Raw genomic sequence first — 20,675 nt, forward strand, 5'->3', positions numbered from 1 at the left:
ATGTAGTCAGCCATTTCACTCTCATTCTACCAGGGAGTCAGAAACAAGGAGGAGGTGGTTACTTAGTTCAAAAGTGTCAACAGATGGCAGCACCTGCCAAAAACAGCACCAAACCACAGCATGTAGTCAGCCATTTCACTCTCATTCTACCAGGGAGTCAGAAACAAGGAGGAGGTGGTTACTTAGTTCAAAAGTGTCAACAGATGGCAGCACCTGCCAAAAACAGCACCAAACCACAGCATGTAGTCAGCCATTTCACTCTCATTCTACCAGGGAGTCAGAAACAAGGAGGAGGTGGTTACTTAGTTCAAAAGTGTCAACAGATGGCAGCACCTGCCAAAAACAGCACCAAACCACAGCATGTAGTCAGCCATTTCACTCTCATTCTACCAGGGAGTCAGAAACAAGGAGGAGGTGGTTACTTAGTTCAAAAGTGTCAACAGATGGCAGCACCTGCTAAATAAACACAGCATTTGTTCAGCTATTTAATTTCATTCTACCAGGGAGTCAAAAAAAAAAGAGGAAATATTTTTTTTATTAACAAATAGCATCACTTGCCAAAGAAATAAGCTTCTAACCAGATATATACATATAAATATATACTTATAAATGCAGAAGAGATAGTATATTAGCTTTAAATTACTCGTTTTATAATTTCAGAATTATGCTTGAATATATGTGGTATTTATTGCTAGTCCTATCCATTCTACCAAATTAGTCATAAGCTTAGATTTTTACCAATTAATTTACTATAAAATAAGACAGTACCAGCTGTTTTTCTTGTTAATCAACTGATGGGTTTTCAGCCCTGCAGTCTTCTAGTGTGTGTTTGAACAGGGACAGAACATGATCGACGTGGCTCCTGGACTCAACGCTGAGGTCCTGGGTGCGATGTGCAAGGGCACAGAGACCTCACTGACGCCCCACGTGCGTGCTGCCACTCCACTGGTGATTCTGGGCTCCAGTGGGGAATAGAACCACTTTTCCTCACTGTTTGTTAGAAGGAATCTATTGTTTAGGACTTCTAGTTGGGGAAAGTGTTGATAGATCCCCTACCTTGCCCTACATTACCTGGTCCTGGCCACTGCATGCACTCGCTGCCACGACGACCTGCATGGCCAGCGTCGTCGTGACACTTGACGGACCACTCAACTGGCCCCGACTGATGACGTAGGAGCCAATCCCTGGTCTTAGAGTGGGTAGCCATGACTCGGTGGGAGAACTACTGGGTAGGGATGACGAACATGATGCTCAGTAAGTCAATTATATCTTACTTGTGTAATTTGGCCTCATAATAATCATTTACAGGAGTTCTGAACTATAACTGATAAATTTTACGTTTTATTATTGCGCTAAGATTTAATATCCTGTGCAGAGTTGAACATTTTGTTCCTTCTTACAATAGAAAAATTGAGCAGCAAAAAAAAAGTTTCAAGTCACTTCATTGAAGTGTCTTTCGTTTTAAGTTGCAAATGAGTAGTATGAAAGAACTTTACCTTTAGCTCATTTCCATATCAGTGGCGTAGCCAGGATTTGTGTATGGGGGGGGGGGGGGGGTGTTAAGAAGCATGCCGCACCCCCCCTCTTATTAAAGCTGGCGGTACGGGGGTTCCCTCCCCCACGAAAATTTGGATTTTAAGGTGTAAAATAGTGCTATTTTAGCAGTTTTCAGTACTTAAATTTAAATATTGTAATGGTAAAAATTTTATTAATTTTAATATGAAAATGTTTGAGTGATGAATAAGAAATTAAAGATTTGGTGCTAAGGGGGGGGGGGGAAATTGAACCCCTAACACCCCCCCCCCCCCCCCGCTACCACTCTGCTTATCATTCAACTTTAATTATTGCACTATTTAATGAATTGGCCAAAATCGTGGACTTTGTAACGTTCCATGTTTCTTCTTTCACTGTGCGTGCGTGCGTGCGAGCATCCAGCACGGCGTGAGCGACATGGAACGGACCGGGTCCCGGTGCACGGGGAAACCAAGCACGTCGCAACACGGGCGACGTCGCACCTCGGGAGTAGAGTCCGTGCTCCGTGCCACCTAGACTTAGTGGTGCCTAATAACTTTAAGACTTCCGCTAACGAATCCCCCCGCTACATCACACTTGCTGGTGGCCCTAATAATACATTAAAATGAGTACTGCGAGGTTGTGCAAGCAGCTATGTAATGTGAATTTTAAACTTTCTTGATTGTTAAATTTTTCAGTATGTACGCTAAGTTAGCAGTTGTCACACAATGCAATGATTCCAAAAAAATATATGTTTGCCACGGTGGTTATTTATAATAGGTAGTACATATTATTTCATAATGCATTAGTAAATTTTTTTGTAATTTAATAAGGTTGAGATGAAATAACAATTCTTTGCCATTTATAAGTTTACTAAATACATAATTTTTGCATACAATTTTTTCTTAATTACAAAATTCAGAAATACAACTACCTGTACCTTCAAGTTTAACACTTTTACTCGACACTTCAAACACAGTAGCTGACCAATTTTATACAACTGCCAATGTAACACTACAACTGGACAAGCATCAAACAATTGGATGTGTGCAGGCAGGTTGAAACAGTATTGAAAGATTAATGTAAAACAATAAGCAAAATACTTTAACCAAATTATGGCCTTTAATTCCTCTCCACATCTGTGATGTAATAAGTCTTTGACAAACCTTACATTTGACTGGTATTCAAAAGCTAGACTGTTTGAAAAATGAAATATTTAAAAGCATTATGGAATAACAGAAAAATTATGTCCCAACCAAAAAAATAATGCATCAAACTTTTCCTCCTCTTTACAATACTTGTACTGATAACTAGAACCAGTTTTTTTTTTATTAACTGGATCAATCAATATACATTAGACATACAAATTTTGTTCAGTCACCTACACCTGCATTATGAACTTGTAAGTTAACCTTCGGAAAAAACAAGATTAAACTCTCTAACCGGAAATCGGGTTGAGCACTCAACCTATCGTCTGTGGTAGCAGCGTACCTCACGCCCTCTTTCTGAATCCTTCCTTCCGTCGAGAGGTGGCAAAATATCTCAAGATCAAGCACAAAGTACTTATTCAAGAGGAAAAGCTTAAGAACGGAGGATTTAGGATAAATGGGATACAGCACAAAAAATTTCATACTTGCACTAATTTCACATTTCAAGCCAGCAAACAGTAAGACCCTGTTGTAAAACTCATTATTAGAACCCGTTTTTGAGGAACGGTGAAAAATGTGTGTCGAAAAAGCAAAAATTTCGTTTTAAGCTTGTAGGGCTGCATTTCTCTTGGTGAGCACTGTATCCTACTACAGACCTGTGAGCCTGGTAACCAACTATAACGCTGCTCATCTATGCACTCTGTCTTAGCATCTGTTATTTTAACTTGGATTTGCGCCATTTCAGATATTGCTACAATGCCTCAAAAATCTTCAAGTACATCCCTTGAGCATCGACACACTTTTGCCAGCGGCTTTTCCACGACTCGAAGGCTCCCTGGTAGGCGGGTTGCGGAAGGTCCTTAAGGGTAGCTTCTTTGACGGCACTTAGGGTCGCATGGCGGTGTCCTTTGAGGAAGGATTTCAGGAAAATGTCTGCCGGTGCCAAGTCGGAACTGTGAGGGGGGTGGGGGTTGTTCCGTCAAGACCTTTAGGACGAGTTTCACGCAGATCTTTAGCATCGCCAAATTTTCAGTGTAAATCTTATCAATGCCAATTTCATCTGCGACCATACGCACGCGTAACCGACCGTCAGAATTCAGGACTTCACGCACGCGTTGAATGTTGTCGTCGGTTCTTGACGCCGACGGACGTCCAGCGCGGGGCTCGTCACTTCACAATCTCTCCGCCATTTTTGGAGAGCTTGCGACTTAAAACTGCAGTTTGCGACAAGCTTTCGTCCTTGAACACTTGGCGAACCATGCCCAACGTCTTCATACTCGATTTTCCCAGCCCAACACATTTAGCGCTTACACCAAGTCACTCGACAGGGTTCCATCAAGAACATGATCTAGCCTGAACGAATGCTCGCAGGTTACTGGCGCTTAGCTCTTGTTGAAGGTCACACCCCCCTCACCACCACCACCAAACCTGAATGGTGTGAGCATGCTGCTACGTACAGTTACGCCATGAAAAAATTAAGTCCCCATTCTCCACCAAATATTACAGCATACTGCATATACTGTAAGTATAAATTTCCACATTTAACTCTATATTTTTAAATGCAATGTCTGATAACCCTACCACTGATAATAATTCAATATATAACTTAACGTGCTAGCTTTTGGGAAAAAATTTCTTTGGCTTATGAGGCAAAAATTTATAACCAGGTAACTTTTACTATTCACACTGTAGAAAATCAACTTTGCTGACTCAGAAGGATATTCGGTTATTCTAAAAAAATGGCTCATTCCAGAAAGATTTTAAAATGGTCAAATACCGACACCTTTTTTTTTCTTTCACATATATATTTTGTAAGATAGATAACCTAATTTCAAATTACTTTCAGTACTGTTATAATACATTCCTAATATTTAAAAACTCAAATATTAAATTCAGTTAGTCTGTGTAAGAAACTGACAGTGAAGATAACAGTTTAGTTATTTTTGTCCTAACCAGGCCAAATGCTATAATTTTTTGGAACATGAATAGGTAACAGTCACATTTAAACAGATTGTGTTTTAAGATAGTCATGGACATAAACTAGGAGTGAAAATTTAGGTTATCTGCATGCACATCACTAATACGAAAAACTTCCCCCCCCCCCCCCCCCCCTAAATATTTCTAGCCCTCGCAACTCAAGCCACAAATGTCAGCTTTGCTGGGAAAGTCTATTAAGCAAAATTAAATTTCGCTATTCATTCCAACATCGTCTGCTCTAAACGATTACAATGTACAAAACATACCTATACGTGCAAACTTGAGCCAAGTTAATCTTGATTAACAAAATGCAATTATTTTGAACAGTTTTTCTTAAATTAATATTGACTATCATATCAGTCTTCCATTTTCCTAAGCTACATTAGTAAATATATACACATTGAAGAATATAGTTTTAGCTTTCTCCAGTATGCAAACAGATTGAGTTCATGTAAAAATAAAAGCATTTTCCTTTTGGTTTTCAAGTAAAGCCAATAAACCAGATCAAAACATTACATTTTTTTAAAGTTTTAAAACATGCAAGTTAATTTGTACACAGCTTCAACCTGCCTTGGTTTATCACGCTCCATGGATCACTTATTCACCCGTCAAGCTTACACACAATTATATTAAGTAGTTGCTTACAAGTGTAAAGTCATCTTAAATCACTTAAACACACACAATACTGAAAATGGGAGGAAGAGGATACATTGCCAAACTCATTAAATACACAATATAAGAAATACGTAGACACAAAACGTGGATACAATGCAACTGTATCTTTACGTTACTGCACTCAATTAATTTTATACATACGTATCTGGAAAAAGTCCTCATTTATAATTTTTCTTCTACAATACCCAGACCCTTGGAAATATTTATATTTCAGTCAAACAAATGTTGAATCTGGAGGACAAAAACAGAGAGATGAATCAACCCACTCTGAAACTGTGTCTGAAAAAATAAAGCTTTGGTGTTTTAATAATCTACTTTGCACATTCATCTCTCACATTAAATTTACTGAAAGGGCAAGGAAAAGGCACAAAATATATACATATATATTGCTGTCTGATTTTTGCTATAACTTTTATAAATTACCTTTGGATTGTATTTCCTTCTCAAGAATAAAAATTACACTGAAACAAATTTTTAACAGAATACAGCGAAACACCATTGTTACGACCCTCTCACGAGAGTGATTGGCCTGCGTTGCTTCAAGGAAAGTTTTGTCTAATAATAAAGGCAAACAAGTGGTACTTGACATTCCACAAAAATTGAAAATTATTGACAAGTTAGACATAAAATATGACACCGTAAAATATGGCCATATTTTGGTATGTACATATTGCAACATTTTTTTTTGTAAAATATGTCTAACAATAATACCTATTACGTTCAACCTTATACAGTGTTTGTCTAGATAGTTGGGATAAACATTTGTTTCAAAATGAAAAGTTTTTTTTATGACTAAGAGCATTTTGGTTATCCAAGGACCCCTAGCCAGCCATTACTGCAGCTAATTGGGAGTCTACTGTACCACAGACAAAATAAGTACTATAAATTCAAGGGTGCTACGATAACCTTTCGCATAGTTACATCCTACCTGCTTACACGAGGGATAGGGGAAATGGTTTGTGGGAAGCAATTTATTTAATTTTTCTTACACTAATTCATAATATTATGCAAAAATCAGACCAGCCCTCAGTCCTGTTCTAAGTGAAACAACAGTAACAAATGTGAACTGCCTCCTAGCTGCCACCTACTTATGTAAACACACTGAAGTAAAAAAATAAATAAAGAACTCTCTTAAGTTGCCAATAAATTACTCCCGATACCATAAACCCACAAAAACACACGCAAACTAACAGCAAAAAGTGATGCATACACACTTCAAACACGTTGATTTCCCAATACCTCAGTACTGAACGGCAAGTTTAAAAGTACAGTAATTACCGGCATATAAGGTGAGAATTTAGCTTAAAGCTGCTACTAGCCTTACTTCATCACAGGTTGTACTGCGTGATGGTGCTTACGTCACTTTCGCACACAGGATAATGAGGAAGAGTTATTTTAGAACGGAATGACAAGTTCCGAGTCTTTATGAACCCTCGTATTTATGCTTCACAACCTCCACTTGTGCTGCAGCATTTAAAACCAAGCCAGTGGAAACTGATCTGCAGTCTTTTATTTGTTTAACGGAACTGTGGTCAATAAGCTACCCTTGTCTCTCTGCTAGAGCACTTTCCCGCCATCACTGCTGCCCAGCTCCGGACTCTAGTCGAACAGCGAGCAAAACAAGTCTTATCATTATTCCCTCATACATTGCTAACCAAATTTCTTCACCCTGCACGTGTATAATAAAAGCTGTGATACTTCTATTCCTTGGACCATCTTATGTAATTGTGCCAAATTATATTTTCAAACCGTCATTACTGAAGAGGTGACATTCGTCTTATATGCCAGACACTACGGTAGCACAGTTATTTCCACTCAAAATCTGGAAATAAATTTTTTTTTATTTTATTAAATAGCTCTTTACTTAGTACTGACAGAGCTCACAAAAACGGGTTGTTTGAATACAAGAAAACATTACCCATATTATCCATTAATAATGTTCAAGCTACGTAACTCTACTTAAAATAAACTGGTTTACAAAAAAGAAAGACATTAACATTAATCATAAACTAAAAAATTTAGGTTATATTTTTCTTTATCTTTGGTTGACGTAACATTGATAGTAGTTTCAGCACTGAATAACATTTGCTACACTCACTTCAGTGGGAAGATGTGTAACTACCAGCCACCACAAGGGCCTTAATTGCTATGTTGACCAATCACAGTCTACCTCACACATCTTACACTTGCATTGCCACCAGTCAAGAGAGAGAGAGAGAGAAAGATGAGAGAAGCGATCTATAGGTGTATGTATGCTAGAAAGATAGGACCTTAAGGATTTAAGTTCCCAGGTGCATGTTGGCAGCTACAGATAAGAAGAGAGGTCGTATGGCAACAGCTGGACTTCAGGACCTGAAGACGTTTCTTAACAAGATATTTATTGAAATAAATATATAAATGTATCCTGTGATTGTCAGAATTCAATGAAATTATTTCCCAATATGTAGATTAATTCGATGAATGAAACAGAACACAATAGGCAGTTATAGAACTACTTGACAATCATTAAGTTTCAACAGACAAAACTAGAAAGATGTCTAGAACATAGTTTGTGAAATTTCCTGGCGTGGGGGGGAAACTGTGAACTGTACACCAAATATTTGAGAATAGATCACACGCAAACCTCTTTAAATGCTCAAGTAACTAGCATCGAAAAAATTTCAGTAAAATGAAGAGGAAAAGAATTTGTCTCCTGCTGATATTCTATGCGTGCACAAAGACTAAACTTTGCGTTATGAACTGACCTCTCTTGGGTGACTGGTATACCAGAACTCCTGACCATATAACCATTATATCCATGTAAACAATACTTATTACCTACACAAGTGCTGCTTCTCGCTTACGACCTAACTATGACTGTCACAAACGCGACTACACCAAGACTTACTTATTTATGTACATACAACAACAGTCCACAAGTAGTAAATGGAAAGACATGCAAAGGCTACACGTAATATATATGCATATGAACAGAACATTAATACTGAATGTCTTGAATGGTAGGTACTCTTGCTAGGAATATGTTGCTACCTCGCTACACTCCAGTCTCAAACCGAGGTCTGAGAACCTCTCAGCCCGGCTCCCCATCATTGGTATAATAATATGTGTCAATTACATCCCACAAGCTTTCTGAATGAAGGATCACGCAAGTGAGTGAACACTCGCCCTGGCAAGAAATGAAGTCTCGTACGATATTCGGCGACAGCCTATAGAACAAGTGAACTGAAAGTCTTACAGCACGGATGTTTCTGTCACTTCGAAACAAGAGATCTCATTTGTTCCTCTTCGACGTGGTTTGAGGAACCAAGAAGAAACGTCGCGTGGTACGGGAAAGTGTTGAAACTGAAGAGTTCTCCCGTGCGTCAGCCTAACATCAGCGGATGCGCGGCGCGGAGCGGTCGTTGACGGCGCCCGTGCGACGCAGCGCGGTGCCGCGCCTGATCTGGTCCATGAGCGACTCGTGGCACAGCACGGGGTCCGGCAGCGCGCGACTGGCCGCCCACAGGCGCACCCTGGCGGCGCGGCTGCTCTGCTGCTGCTGCTGCGCGGCGAGCCTGGCGCCGAGGGCGTGCAGGAAGCCCGTGTCCTCGGAGCGGCGCCGGCGCGGCGCCCCGGGGCTGGCCGGCGTGTGCCTCAACTCCGTGAGCGTGCGCACGGTGTCGGCCACGCTCACGCCGGCCGCCGCCGACTCCAGCAGGAAGGCCGGGGGAGGGGGCAGGTTCTCCGGCACGGCCATGGGCGACGCCTGGTGCTGGCGCAGCGAGATGGAGGACGTGCGCCTGACGGGCGGCGGCGGCTTCTGCCCCTGCACGGAGCCCCGGCGCAGCAGCGCGTTGTGCATCGCGCCGCACGGGTAGCCTGCACACGTCGCTCCTTCACTTCAGCTCGGTCCCCGCTCACACGATACAACTACGTATTCACTAATAATAATAATGCAAACATACAATATGACTCCCTACAACAGCTGGTTAATGAAACTACTACTGTAGTCTTCAACTACAAGTATCTACCAGTGCACAAGCATACACTACGTGAACTTACCCTGAACACTGCTCTTTAGTCTCTTTAAGTTGTTACATACTTCCTCTCATAGAGAAAAGACAGTCTAATGGCATACACACAAAAGTAATTACATAGGATTCTCTGTCCACCAACAGTTGCAAAACGGCAAGAAATAAATAAACGGCAATTCACACTACAAGATAATCTACTTTAGCAGAAAAAAATGGAGATCATCAGTAAGACTTTAGAAACCTAACACCTGACATCAATAATTACTATAAACTAATTGTTTAAGTTCACTAGCTATGCAACAAATAGTAAACCTCATGCGGAATCCAACAAGAATAAAGCTTGGAACCAGTGGCTACAGCGACGATATTACCTCAAGGTACTCGCAGATATGAACGGCCTGGATGTGTGATGTCATAAACAAAGCCCTAAAATTAATAATTTTCCAAAGCAGCAACCACAAAAAAATATTCCTTATAGTCACTAGCAAACACACCATATCTGAAATAAAATCAAGTGGTCTAAACAAAAAATTCTTTGTACAATTACAGCAAAACCTTGTTAACCAGTGCTTTTCACAAAAACTAGAACACTAAGTTATTGCAATCATGCATTTAAATAAATTTGTTTTCACAGCCCCCACTCAAAATTATCATTGCATGCAAAACACTATAGAAAAAGGGCACTGTCTAATGGGGTTCAAAATGATGCAAGTACAGTATAAATTTCCCTGAATTTTAAACAATATTTCCGAGGGTCCTTCAAAAGTACATATACTATAATGATACAAATATGCTCCATTACATAAAAATTAATTTAATAATTCTTTTATGTGTTTTATAGAAAAAAATTATTTTTTTTTATAAAAGTTATAGGTTGAAAATATTAAAATAAATCTAACACACTCATCAAGGCTTTACTGTAAACCGTCACTACAGTGGAAATACTACCAAGGTAAAAGTCATGCAATAAACCACTACCATCACCCAAACCCTACTAATCAGCAAGAACCACGAACCATCGTTGGGAGCGGGAGGGAAACAATGAAAAAAAATTTAATTGAAAGGATTTAGCCTGTTTTTTTTCTCGATATTGGAAAAAAAAATGAAGCGAATACATAAGAAAAATTATAAAACTGTAGGGACGTAATTTTCACTAAAGCAAGTTGAAAATTGAATGTCATCCTGGAATTATTTTCGGAATCTTCATTTCATTTTGAAAGTCCAGATGAGAATGTAATACACCACGAATGCGCAGTGCTGGCGTGTGTGCAGTCAGGCAGGGTGTACCGGCACAATGGATCGTGGTCCCGGCGGCTACGGCTACGGCTACGGCTACGGTCACCTGCGGCCGAGAGGGGACGCCGGCGCGGGGGCCCAGCGGGGGGCAAGGCCGGAGTCCCAGAGCGCGGCGGCGTGCGACACTGGCCGGCGCTGCCCAAACTACACACACTCAACACCACATCTGGGGCGCGGGGTGCGGGCAGCGAGCAGGGGGGGGAGGAACGGAAAACCAAACAGAAAAACACCAAACTACAGTGCGTTATCGCTACCACGCAAACACAACGGCAACCTCCTTAACACACCACTTCACTGCGATTAAGACGGAAACCCACGACACCGATCAAAGTTTGCATTTCCTGTCATGAATGCAAGCAAAATAATAATTTTGATAAACTTGATGAAATCCAAAAATAAAATAAGAACTTTTAATGTTTTGGTTTGTACAGTAATTTATGCATACATTAATTCGAAATAACAAAATATCCAAACCTGTCAGTCTGTGTTAAGGGGATTGGTGCACCAGCATCGTATTATAAAAAACAATATATTTGTGAATGATTCAGCTGCTAGAGAAGATTTGAACCATTCTGGTGTAAAATTTATTTTTTTATTTTTTTATTTTAATTAGATTATTGCTGATTTTCGGGAATTTTTTAAATTCAAGCTTTATTAAAAAACTATAAAGAATTCAGTGGTAAAACTTTCGCAGATAAATTTTCAGACACGGGAGATATGACTGTGAGCATTATTTTATCTGTAATCATTATTAATTTAACGTATTTACAATTTAAATTTTAATAAATGAGCTGCTACGAAATTGCGTGATATTCATTTGCGAATTTAATAACATTCGCGTTTTCATTTGTAATTCAAACGCCTACATATCTGTCGGCTGAATGATTGACTTTATTTTAGTCTTTAGCTTATTGCAGTCGGACCTAAAGTAAAAACGTAGCTGTAGATGTTTGAGCCGCGTGCAAGCTCGGATACGAGAAATTATGGAGCGCGCTGGACAGTAGTGACACCTTGCGACAGTTTCCCGAACTTGTTGCAGCCCGTTCCCACCCTGCCACAGCTGTCTGCTGTTTACGAAGGGGAGACGGGATTTCGCGTGAAACTGATATGAAGTCAACGTATTCATTTTCAGTAGATAAGAGAACGTGTTTGGTCTAGCTCGGCGTATAATTGAATGGTTATTCTCTGTTATTATTGAGCACAGTGATTTAGCTAGATGTTTTTTGTTGTAATCGTGAGATTTATTCAGGAATAAAATGCCGAAGAAGCAGAGTACACAAAAGAACAAAACTATCGAAAGCCATTAGAGCGCTTAGAAAAAAGAATAAAGAAAGATAAGATATTATTTTATTATAGCTTTTTTTGCCATACATTTATTTTTCAGAGTTGCGTATGTACAACGCGATGGACGCGATGCGACAACAAAAAGATGTGTAAAATTGTAAACATGTTTTTTTTTTCCAGCAATACGTGAACCATTCATAAACTATACTCAACATGTATACGTATAATTACGTTTGAATTTTTTTTATGAGAGGCATCAATGTTAACAAGTTTTTTAAGCCACAATAGACTTTTTTCAGAAAAATAAGTGTAGCAGAAAACACTCAACATAGTCTCACACAAAATCAGTTTACATGAATGCAGTTTTAAGAAGTAAGCTACGTAAATAATAGTTAAACATTATTTAATATCTGCTGGTAACGTTTCGAAAGTATCAGCTTCGCCTTCATTCACGAACAATATTCGTGAGCTTATTTATTTATTTTGCTGGCGTTTCGTTGGTGACTGTTAGGACTGCAAAATTAGTAAACATTTTTCACCCTATCCTGAGTTAAATCTAAGTGTGCGCGGTTAGATGAGGACCTAGATGTGTCTCATGCTTACGCCTTTACACTCTACTCATGCGGGTATTAACCATGCGCGTAAGGGCGCGTTGCCAATGACCTGTACGATAGTCTCAACAATCCTCTACGGACTCGAAAAATGTCACTTGCTCATTGGCTACTTGACTTGTGACAACTGTTTGTTGTAATGCCTGTGATTCATCGTTGATTTTGTTGAGAAGTTTTCAGTGATTCAGATCCTCCCATTTAACTGTAGCCGAATTGAAGAAGCAGTACAAATGTTACATGCTTGAATTCATAGCGAATGGAAACCACAAATATTTACTGATGTAGTGGTTAGTAAAAAAAAATATTATTCGTATCGCGTCCATCGCTTCGCGCCATGTTGGCTCCTATATTATATGGATTTACAAAATATAACGATTCATTTACGACACTTAAGATAAGGTGTGTAGGATTTTAAGAATTCACTTGAATTAATATTTAAGAACATATTTCAGGATAACTTGTGAAGACGCTCGTACAGACGGCACCGGTTGTGATGACTCATTGTTACCAGAGCAGGTATATACGAAGTGGCATGTGAAACCTCAACACAACTCGAAAATCACTAAGTGTTACATTGAAATGTGTCCGCTACAAATGTTCAGGAATTATAATTTTGAAATCGAGTAGAAATATTCCTGCAATTAGCATTAGGTATATTTTAATAGACATTGAAAGCGAATCATTACGTAGCTTCAAAATCCAAATACCAGAATACAGATAGTCTGTAACAAAACAGACCTCACCGACTAGATATGGTCCAGATTGTTAATACTAACACATTTGAAAAAACTGACCAGTTACTGAATATGTTTAAAATTTTTAAACCTGTTTAGATGATTGGTGATGTAATAATGTCTCTTGGAAACTACATAAGATTTTAACTGCTTTTATTTCTCCATAAATTCGCAAATCACCATGGCGGCCATTTTACGATCACGATTTAGTTCTTAAATTTTAAATTAGTTTATTTGTTGAGAGCCTGGTACAATGTGTCTGACCACTAAAGCGATCCGAGCCGCATAGTGTATACTACTGCGAGGTTGCTGAAGTAGGCTCGGGACGGGACGAATTTCGCTGTGAAGAAACAAAGGTTTTTAATACATGTAAAATTATCCCAAAGCCGAAAATTTGTACAGTAGTAGAATGAATATTTCTTAGTAACACGTCAAACGTTTACCGATGAAACCTTGTGATCACACCAATAATGAGCAGTTGAGTCCTTAATGATAATTTCTACAATGATCCACAAAAATGTTTCGTAAACTTAATAACTTTAATACTTTTTTAAGTCGGTTCTCATTATGACACCAATGTAATTTAAAAGAATGCCCTACATGGTAATTGTGATAAACACCTCAAAGTTTAAACGTCATATTATTAAATTGGTAATTTTAATCATAAAAGGTAAGAAAAAATATATTTGTATAGAAATTTGACTACATGTTACATAAATTAAATATGTTGAGCGTAGCGTCAAAATCACTTCATAAATATTGTCTGTGTGTGTGTGTTTTTTTTAAAGGTTTAAATGTGTATATTTTGAGTGTCTGGTACAATAGTCTGACCACTGATGTATTTCAAGCTGCGTAGTGTGTGTGCAGCAGTGTTAAAGTCGCTCGTGCTGGGACGTTTTTTGCTCCAGAAAACTAAGGTTTTTAATGTATGGTAATTCCAGACTGAATTTTACTCTGAAAGAATAAAAGTTTCCTAACTACAAGTGATTTTTGCTGCAAACGTAGATAAAAATCTTCCAGGATGCGATTTGCCTAGGTAAAAGTGTTAGTATGATAAATTCTTTAATTTCTAAATTATTAATAAATAACAACAATAGAACTTCCCAGAAAGTTGTGATAAACTGACGATATTGCGCGAGTAGCAGACCCGTACGTGACTACAGAGAAAGGCTATTTTCCTTGACCGTTAGGATTTCTGGGACAAACACCCTCTCACAGCTAGGGTCATAAAATACGGTCAAACTCTTGCAAAAACATCCACCACCGCTCTTTGCCACTAGCAATTCAACGAAGTAAGCTAGGCGCAGCACTCCAATGAATTAACTTAGAAAAAAAATTACTAAATATGTAATTCTATCAATACATTTTACAACACAACTTATGTATTATTTATTTTCTGGAAAAAAATAATATTATCATCCGAATTATGTTATAAAAGTGACAAAACTCAATAAGTACATTTACGGTGTATGGTTTTCTTCAATTGTTATGTAGTAAACTAATTTTATACAATGAAATATATATATTATAATATAGGCTACATTAAAATTTTGCATAGTTCTGATCGAAAATAATATAGTGTACTAGCTGCCCGACCCGGCTTCGCACGGTTGTATTTATGGGGGGGGAAAATGAGACCAAATCGAATAGCACCGATGGTTTCCCGACTCTCAAGCACGCAACGTTGTCATGGAAACGAAGTACCCACTGTTTCCCGGGCTTAAACACCAATCAACATTGATAATCAGTTTATTATTAATTATAAATTATTAAGACTATTAATCGAAATAAACACTACCCTATCTCTCAAGTTGGAAACAATTACACATAAATGCCAATTTTCATCGAAATCGGTTGACTTGGTAAAGAGTTCACTGGACCTTTTTAGAAATCAGATGTAGTTAGTAATTGTCTTCTTAATTTGAATAATTTATATCACTTTCAAATCCCGACCGACTTTGTTCTACCAGTGTATAGTTATTTACCTGTATATATCTAAAAATTGGTGGTCTGTATTTAATGAGTGATGAGGACTACACTAACAATGAAATAGTCGTTGCCATGGAGACGAATGAAGCATCAACAATGCTACAGCCGTTGCCGTGGTGATTTTCTGCCAACTCATACATACATCACATTAGAAAACTCTAAAATTATCAGATTAAGACCATTAATCGAAATAAAAACTATCCTATCTCTCAAGTTGGAAAAAATTACACATAAATGCCAATTTTCATCGAAATCGGTTAAGTGGTTTAGGAGTCCATTGAGGACAAACATTGTGACACGAGATTTATATATCGTCTGTCATTTGTAAGAAGGGGCTAACTACAAAACATAAACTTTTCAGGAGAGCAGAAAAACAAAATGAGCACACTGTAATGCATCACTGTATTTTAATTATTTATGGTTAGCCCCTGTCATATCTTAAAAACTATTAGAGATACAGTTATCCCCTTCTTACAGACCATGAAGGATGAAAGAAAACATGTATTTCTGCAGTTAACTCATTTTCAACAAAAATGTAAGATGGCCCCTTCTTACAAATGACAGACGATATATTAAGATTAGAAATAAAAAATAATTATATTTTTTGGTATTAAAATCATTTTGAATAATAAAATTTTTGTAACAAAATACGAACACACATATATATAAAACCAGAGGTCCTCTAGAATTTTGATTTACAAGTTCCAAGCAGAAATTGTTTATTATTAATTTTATTGTATCAAAAATCATTCATATAAGAAAAAAGAATATGTATATCTCAATAGATGTAACATGAATACACCATATCATATGCATTAAATATATTTTAAGTAATCCGTAAATAAGACTAAGTTTATTGAGTGTCGCAGTACGCAGCGTGTTTCAAAGCCCGCCGGCCGTGAAAGATCAGTACGGCCGCAGTACACTGCAACGCTCGGGCAGCTTTAATGAGGCAAATAATTATGCTAGACTCTTTATAAATATACTATCTTAAAGCTAAAAGTATAATTAAAAAACATTAGACATTTTTTCGCATTGGGCTCTTCAAATCGGTGTAAATCGTATTTTTATCTGGGTGGCAAAGATAAAAAAATATATGTCGTGAATTAATCGCTTTATATCATATCTTAAATATTAAAAATTTATTTATTTTCTAACATTAATGGGTGTATTACAGTTTCTAGATTATTTTGGTAAGTTTACGGACAGTCAAAATTAAAAACTGTATAAATGGGTAGCATTTTAATGGACTGATGCAAGTTGCTGTCACCTAGGACTTAAATGCAAATTTTCGGTGATAACGTACAAAGTCTACAGCGGTAAACTTTCTGTATGTTATTAAGCATAGTCAACTCTACCACAGTACAAAAATTCAGCTTTGGACAAATTTTCCACAGGTTTGTGCATTTTTAAGTCTTGGTTTCCTGGAGTAACACGAAAGTCTACGCGGGGTAGGGCGGCTACCTGATCCGAGAATGAAGGATAGGGTGAGATGGGAAGCGAAGATAATAGCTGGTTATCGCGGTTCGCTTTCCGCCCGTGTTGGAGAGAGAGAGAGAGAGAGAGAGAGAAAGGCGATATTGTGGAAGACCTTCGAAAGATTCCCGCTAGATGGCAGGCCTCAGAGCTGCGACCTTCGACAACCTCCACCCACAGAAGCTCTCTCGCCACTAACTCGCCAAATCTAACCCGCTAGCTTATATACGTGCTGGCTGGCCTTACAGTAGTAATAAACAAGCATTTATGAAACACTTAAGCTCATTTCCAACAAATTCTGGCGAATGACTGTTTTTTGTCCTGCACCAATCCCCTTAATGAGGTTTCGCTGCAGCATGCACAGAAACATCACACACGCACACACTACTGACTACTCTAAGGCACCTGAAAGCACTCCACCATCTAGTATTGCTGCAACGATATGAAATACTGAAAAACTTGCATCTTTCAGCTATGCAAAGCTTTTTACACCCCCCTCCTTCACTACCACCTAATTTTTTTGAAAAATAAAATTACTTTTCATTGTGTGCACAGAATACATCTCGTAAACTGAAAAAACATCCAATATTTAGTAACTATTTTTTTGTAATTGTGCATTAGTGTGCAGATCATAATAAAAAAATTGTATTCATGCATACAAATTACAAAACTTTTTTTAGGGAATAAATTGTTGGATTTTTGAATAATAACAGAGTTCAATAAACACAAAAGCTAATACCTTGCAAATGTCCCTTTTATCAATGTTATTTTAATAAAAATAAAGCAATTCTAAGCAAGCTTATGTGCAAACATGCATTCTTGTTAGTAAATAGCAATAGGTAACTACATAATTACTACCTTTGATAAAAGTCTAAATAATAATAATAATAATAATAAAAATTAAACTACTCTAAATAAAATATGCTGAAGTAAACAAATTTTTTCTGAATGTGCCAGAATATTTTGTAAACCAATATGCATAAGTAGAAAGAGTTTTTTTTCCATACTAGCTAATATTTTAAAACTGAATTATTACTTCTTTTAAATGAATGAATTGCAGTGTGTGAATTTATGTTGACTTAAGATCCTGATTAATGTGACGTGAATAATGTTTTATTTTGTCAATAACAACATTATAGGAGTTATAAGTCAGATTCCAGATCCTCACAAAGTTCTAAAAAATTTATATTTTTTCATCCCTGCAAGAAATTCATCAAGTAGCAATATAATGAAATAAGGTTACATCATATTAAATGTGCATATTAACATTGAAGCATCCTTTACAATGAAAACTATGCAAGAAATTATGCACACAGACGAACGACTAAACCAGAGATAATTAATGGAAAATGTTCAGATTCTGGAACTACCTATTTTAATTGAAGAGCCTGCTATTTAATATGAACAAATATTTCATAATAGATGCAGGCAAACCCTCACTACAATTTAAGTTTGATTTCTGTGGACAGACAGCAGGATAAAACATAGTTTACTAATGGGAATGAATCTAACTTTTGCGGGGAAAAAATAATAATGAAACCAAAATTTTGAAGATAAGACAAGTCTTTACTTCCGAGAGAAACTAAAGACATTCAGAATAATTTGAGATGATTCAAATTCGTGTATGGGTGCTGCGACGTATTTCACATTTTGAGAGGTTAGTAACTGTTATCAGTGTGAATAATATAGAACTATCCACAATCATGAACACACACACATGCCAGCCCCGGACAGCAAAATTTATTTTATTTATTGAAGTGAAACTTCTTTGTGTGCAACTAAGAGTAAAATTTAAAATTTCAGGGCCGAAATTTAATGCAACGTTTTCGTGAAATATTGTTATGAAATGTTTCAGACACGAAAAGGTCAGAGCATAAGTACTTGGCCAAAGAGATATAAAAGAGAGCACTATTCTATATACATTTCTGAGCTGTTTTCATTCTCCTCTTTACGCAATGATTCGTCCCCTGTCCAAAAAAAAAAAAAAAAAAAAAAAAAAACTAAGAGAGATAGACGAATGAAAGAATAAAACATAGTGTACACATACGTTTGTTCCAGAAGATAATAGGTATCATGTGCAGTCAACTGTGAATGCCATGAATTTTATACTTGCTACCAACACGCTCGCGTTCCTCCTTGTTCAACCAGCAGCGCAGAGAGCGCTGCTGATACAGTCCCTGCATTTCTCGCATAGATAGCGCTACCTGTTATGGATTTTCACATTTCGTTCACAGATTTGGCATGTTCCAAATAACAGAATTGTTTCAAGGAAACAGTAACACGCACAGTTTTTTTTTTCATGATGTATTTCAAAAAGTGAGTAATATTAATTTCGAAAATTGTCTTATTTCTCTCTTTCTGCCATTTTAAACCTTTATGACATATACTTTCAAGAGTCGAGGTTTGGATTGCCAAAGAGGATTCACTTCCATCGCGTGCGGTGAGTTACATGCGCCCTCATGCCTATCAACAGCCCAGGGCTACCTTCTGCGTGGGCGGCGTCGTCCGCGGGGATCATGGTCTGGCTGCCGTAGCCGCTGGACGACTCCACCGAGCTCTCGCTCGTGCTGCCGTCTCTCTCCTGGCCCTCCGCCTGCACACGGCACCGCACCAGCGTCAACGCAGCGGCAAGACGACATTCTGCCTGCGTGCGTAGACAGTGGCGTAGCCAGGATTTGTGTATGGGGGGGTGTTAAGAAGCATGCCCCCCCCCCCCCACCACCACCGTATTAAAGCCGGGGGGGGGGGGCGTCCTCCCCCGGGAAAATTTGGATTTTAAGGTGTAAAATAGTGCTATTTTAGCAGTTTTCGGTACTTATATTTAAATATTGTAATGGTAAAATTTTTAATATGAAATTTGTTTGAGTGATGAATAAGAAATGTAATTAAAGATTTGATGATAAGGGGGGGGGGGGGGGGGGGGGGGGGAGGTTTTGAACCCTTAACCCCCCCCCTCCCTGGCTACGCCCCTGTGCGTAGACATATTCTTCAACTATGTAACTAAACCGTGGGTACACGAGCAGGAGACACGGAGCAGGCAGAAATGTCCGAGTCAGCATGGGTCGGGCAAACCTGTTTACTGCTGGAGTATAGTCACCATGTACGAGACACACTGAACACCTGCTTCGAGAAATTCCATATCGCTACACCACACATATGGTTGTGTTATGTAACAAGCACACAATCACAGACATGATGTTTCACATTATGGGATCAAGTGTATCTGACTAGATTTTAACAGCTCAACTAATTAACTGGAGCATTTATTATTAGAGCCATTAAAGCCTACAACGTGAAACAAGTTTTCCCTTTAGTAAAAATCTGAGTTGGACCCTGCCGGGAACGTGACCCGGATTGTCTAGGAGGGAGGCCTCGACGAAAACGGCCCACAAAGCAATAATACACATTCGTAAGAAATTACCAAATTTCTAATTTTCTACTGGCAGGACGTCCACACAAAAATGTATAAAAATTTGTTCTTACTTTTCCAAGATTGAAAATCACAAATTTAAAATAATTTACTTATTTTACAAATTCCTGAAATAAAGACAATGCAGCCTCCACCATCCCTACAGCAGTAATACATACTTAGTTCAAACAGAACCTCGCACACGCCATTACACAGCATGTGTGTGTGTGGAACTATGCACTAACACACAATCGAGAGGAGGGGATTTGTTCAGTCTGAGCTATTACGGACTCTAGCACTGAATTACCATGACTTTTCAAGGTTTCAAAGTACGTAAATTCCCTGACTTCCCAGAAAGTGGACACTCCCCGAATGATCACTCTTCAAAGCAACTGTAAACTGAGTCAGCTGCAGTGGCGGATCCAAAGGGGGGGCACGTGCCCCCCCCCCCACCTGAAAAACCAGTTGTCTGCTATATTAATATTGCCGACAAAAATATGATTGTTTCTGAAACCAAAAAAATATTTTAATACAATTAATGAATTTCTTGT

At 38.2% G+C, this 20,675-nt stretch overlaps 1 protein-coding gene across 1 annotated transcript in view; it reads right to left on the bottom strand.

Annotated features, from left to right (window-relative positions):
* Positions 1 to 1,945: 1,945 nt before the first annotated feature.
* LOC134540282 (protein MTSS 2) overlaps positions 1,946 to 20,675 on the bottom strand; it is a 48,950-nt gene continuing 30,220 nt past the window's right edge. The window contains exons 12-14 of the mRNA XM_063382940.1: positions 19,200 to 19,308; positions 10,668 to 10,787; positions 1,946 to 9,170 (exon numbers count right to left, since the gene is read on the bottom strand). Of these exons, the coding sequence (XP_063239010.1) occupies positions 8,686 to 9,170; positions 10,668 to 10,787; positions 19,200 to 19,308 (714 nt within the window). The 3' untranslated portion in view covers positions 1,946 to 8,685. The remainder of the gene's footprint in view (positions 9,171 to 10,667; positions 10,788 to 19,199; positions 19,309 to 20,675) is intronic.

The sequence above is a fragment of the Bacillus rossius genome, chromosome 16, assembly GCF_032445375.1.
Source record: "Bacillus rossius redtenbacheri isolate Brsri chromosome 16, Brsri_v3, whole genome shotgun sequence".
NCBI classification, from domain to species: domain Eukaryota; kingdom Metazoa; phylum Arthropoda; class Insecta; order Phasmatodea; family Bacillidae; genus Bacillus; species Bacillus rossius.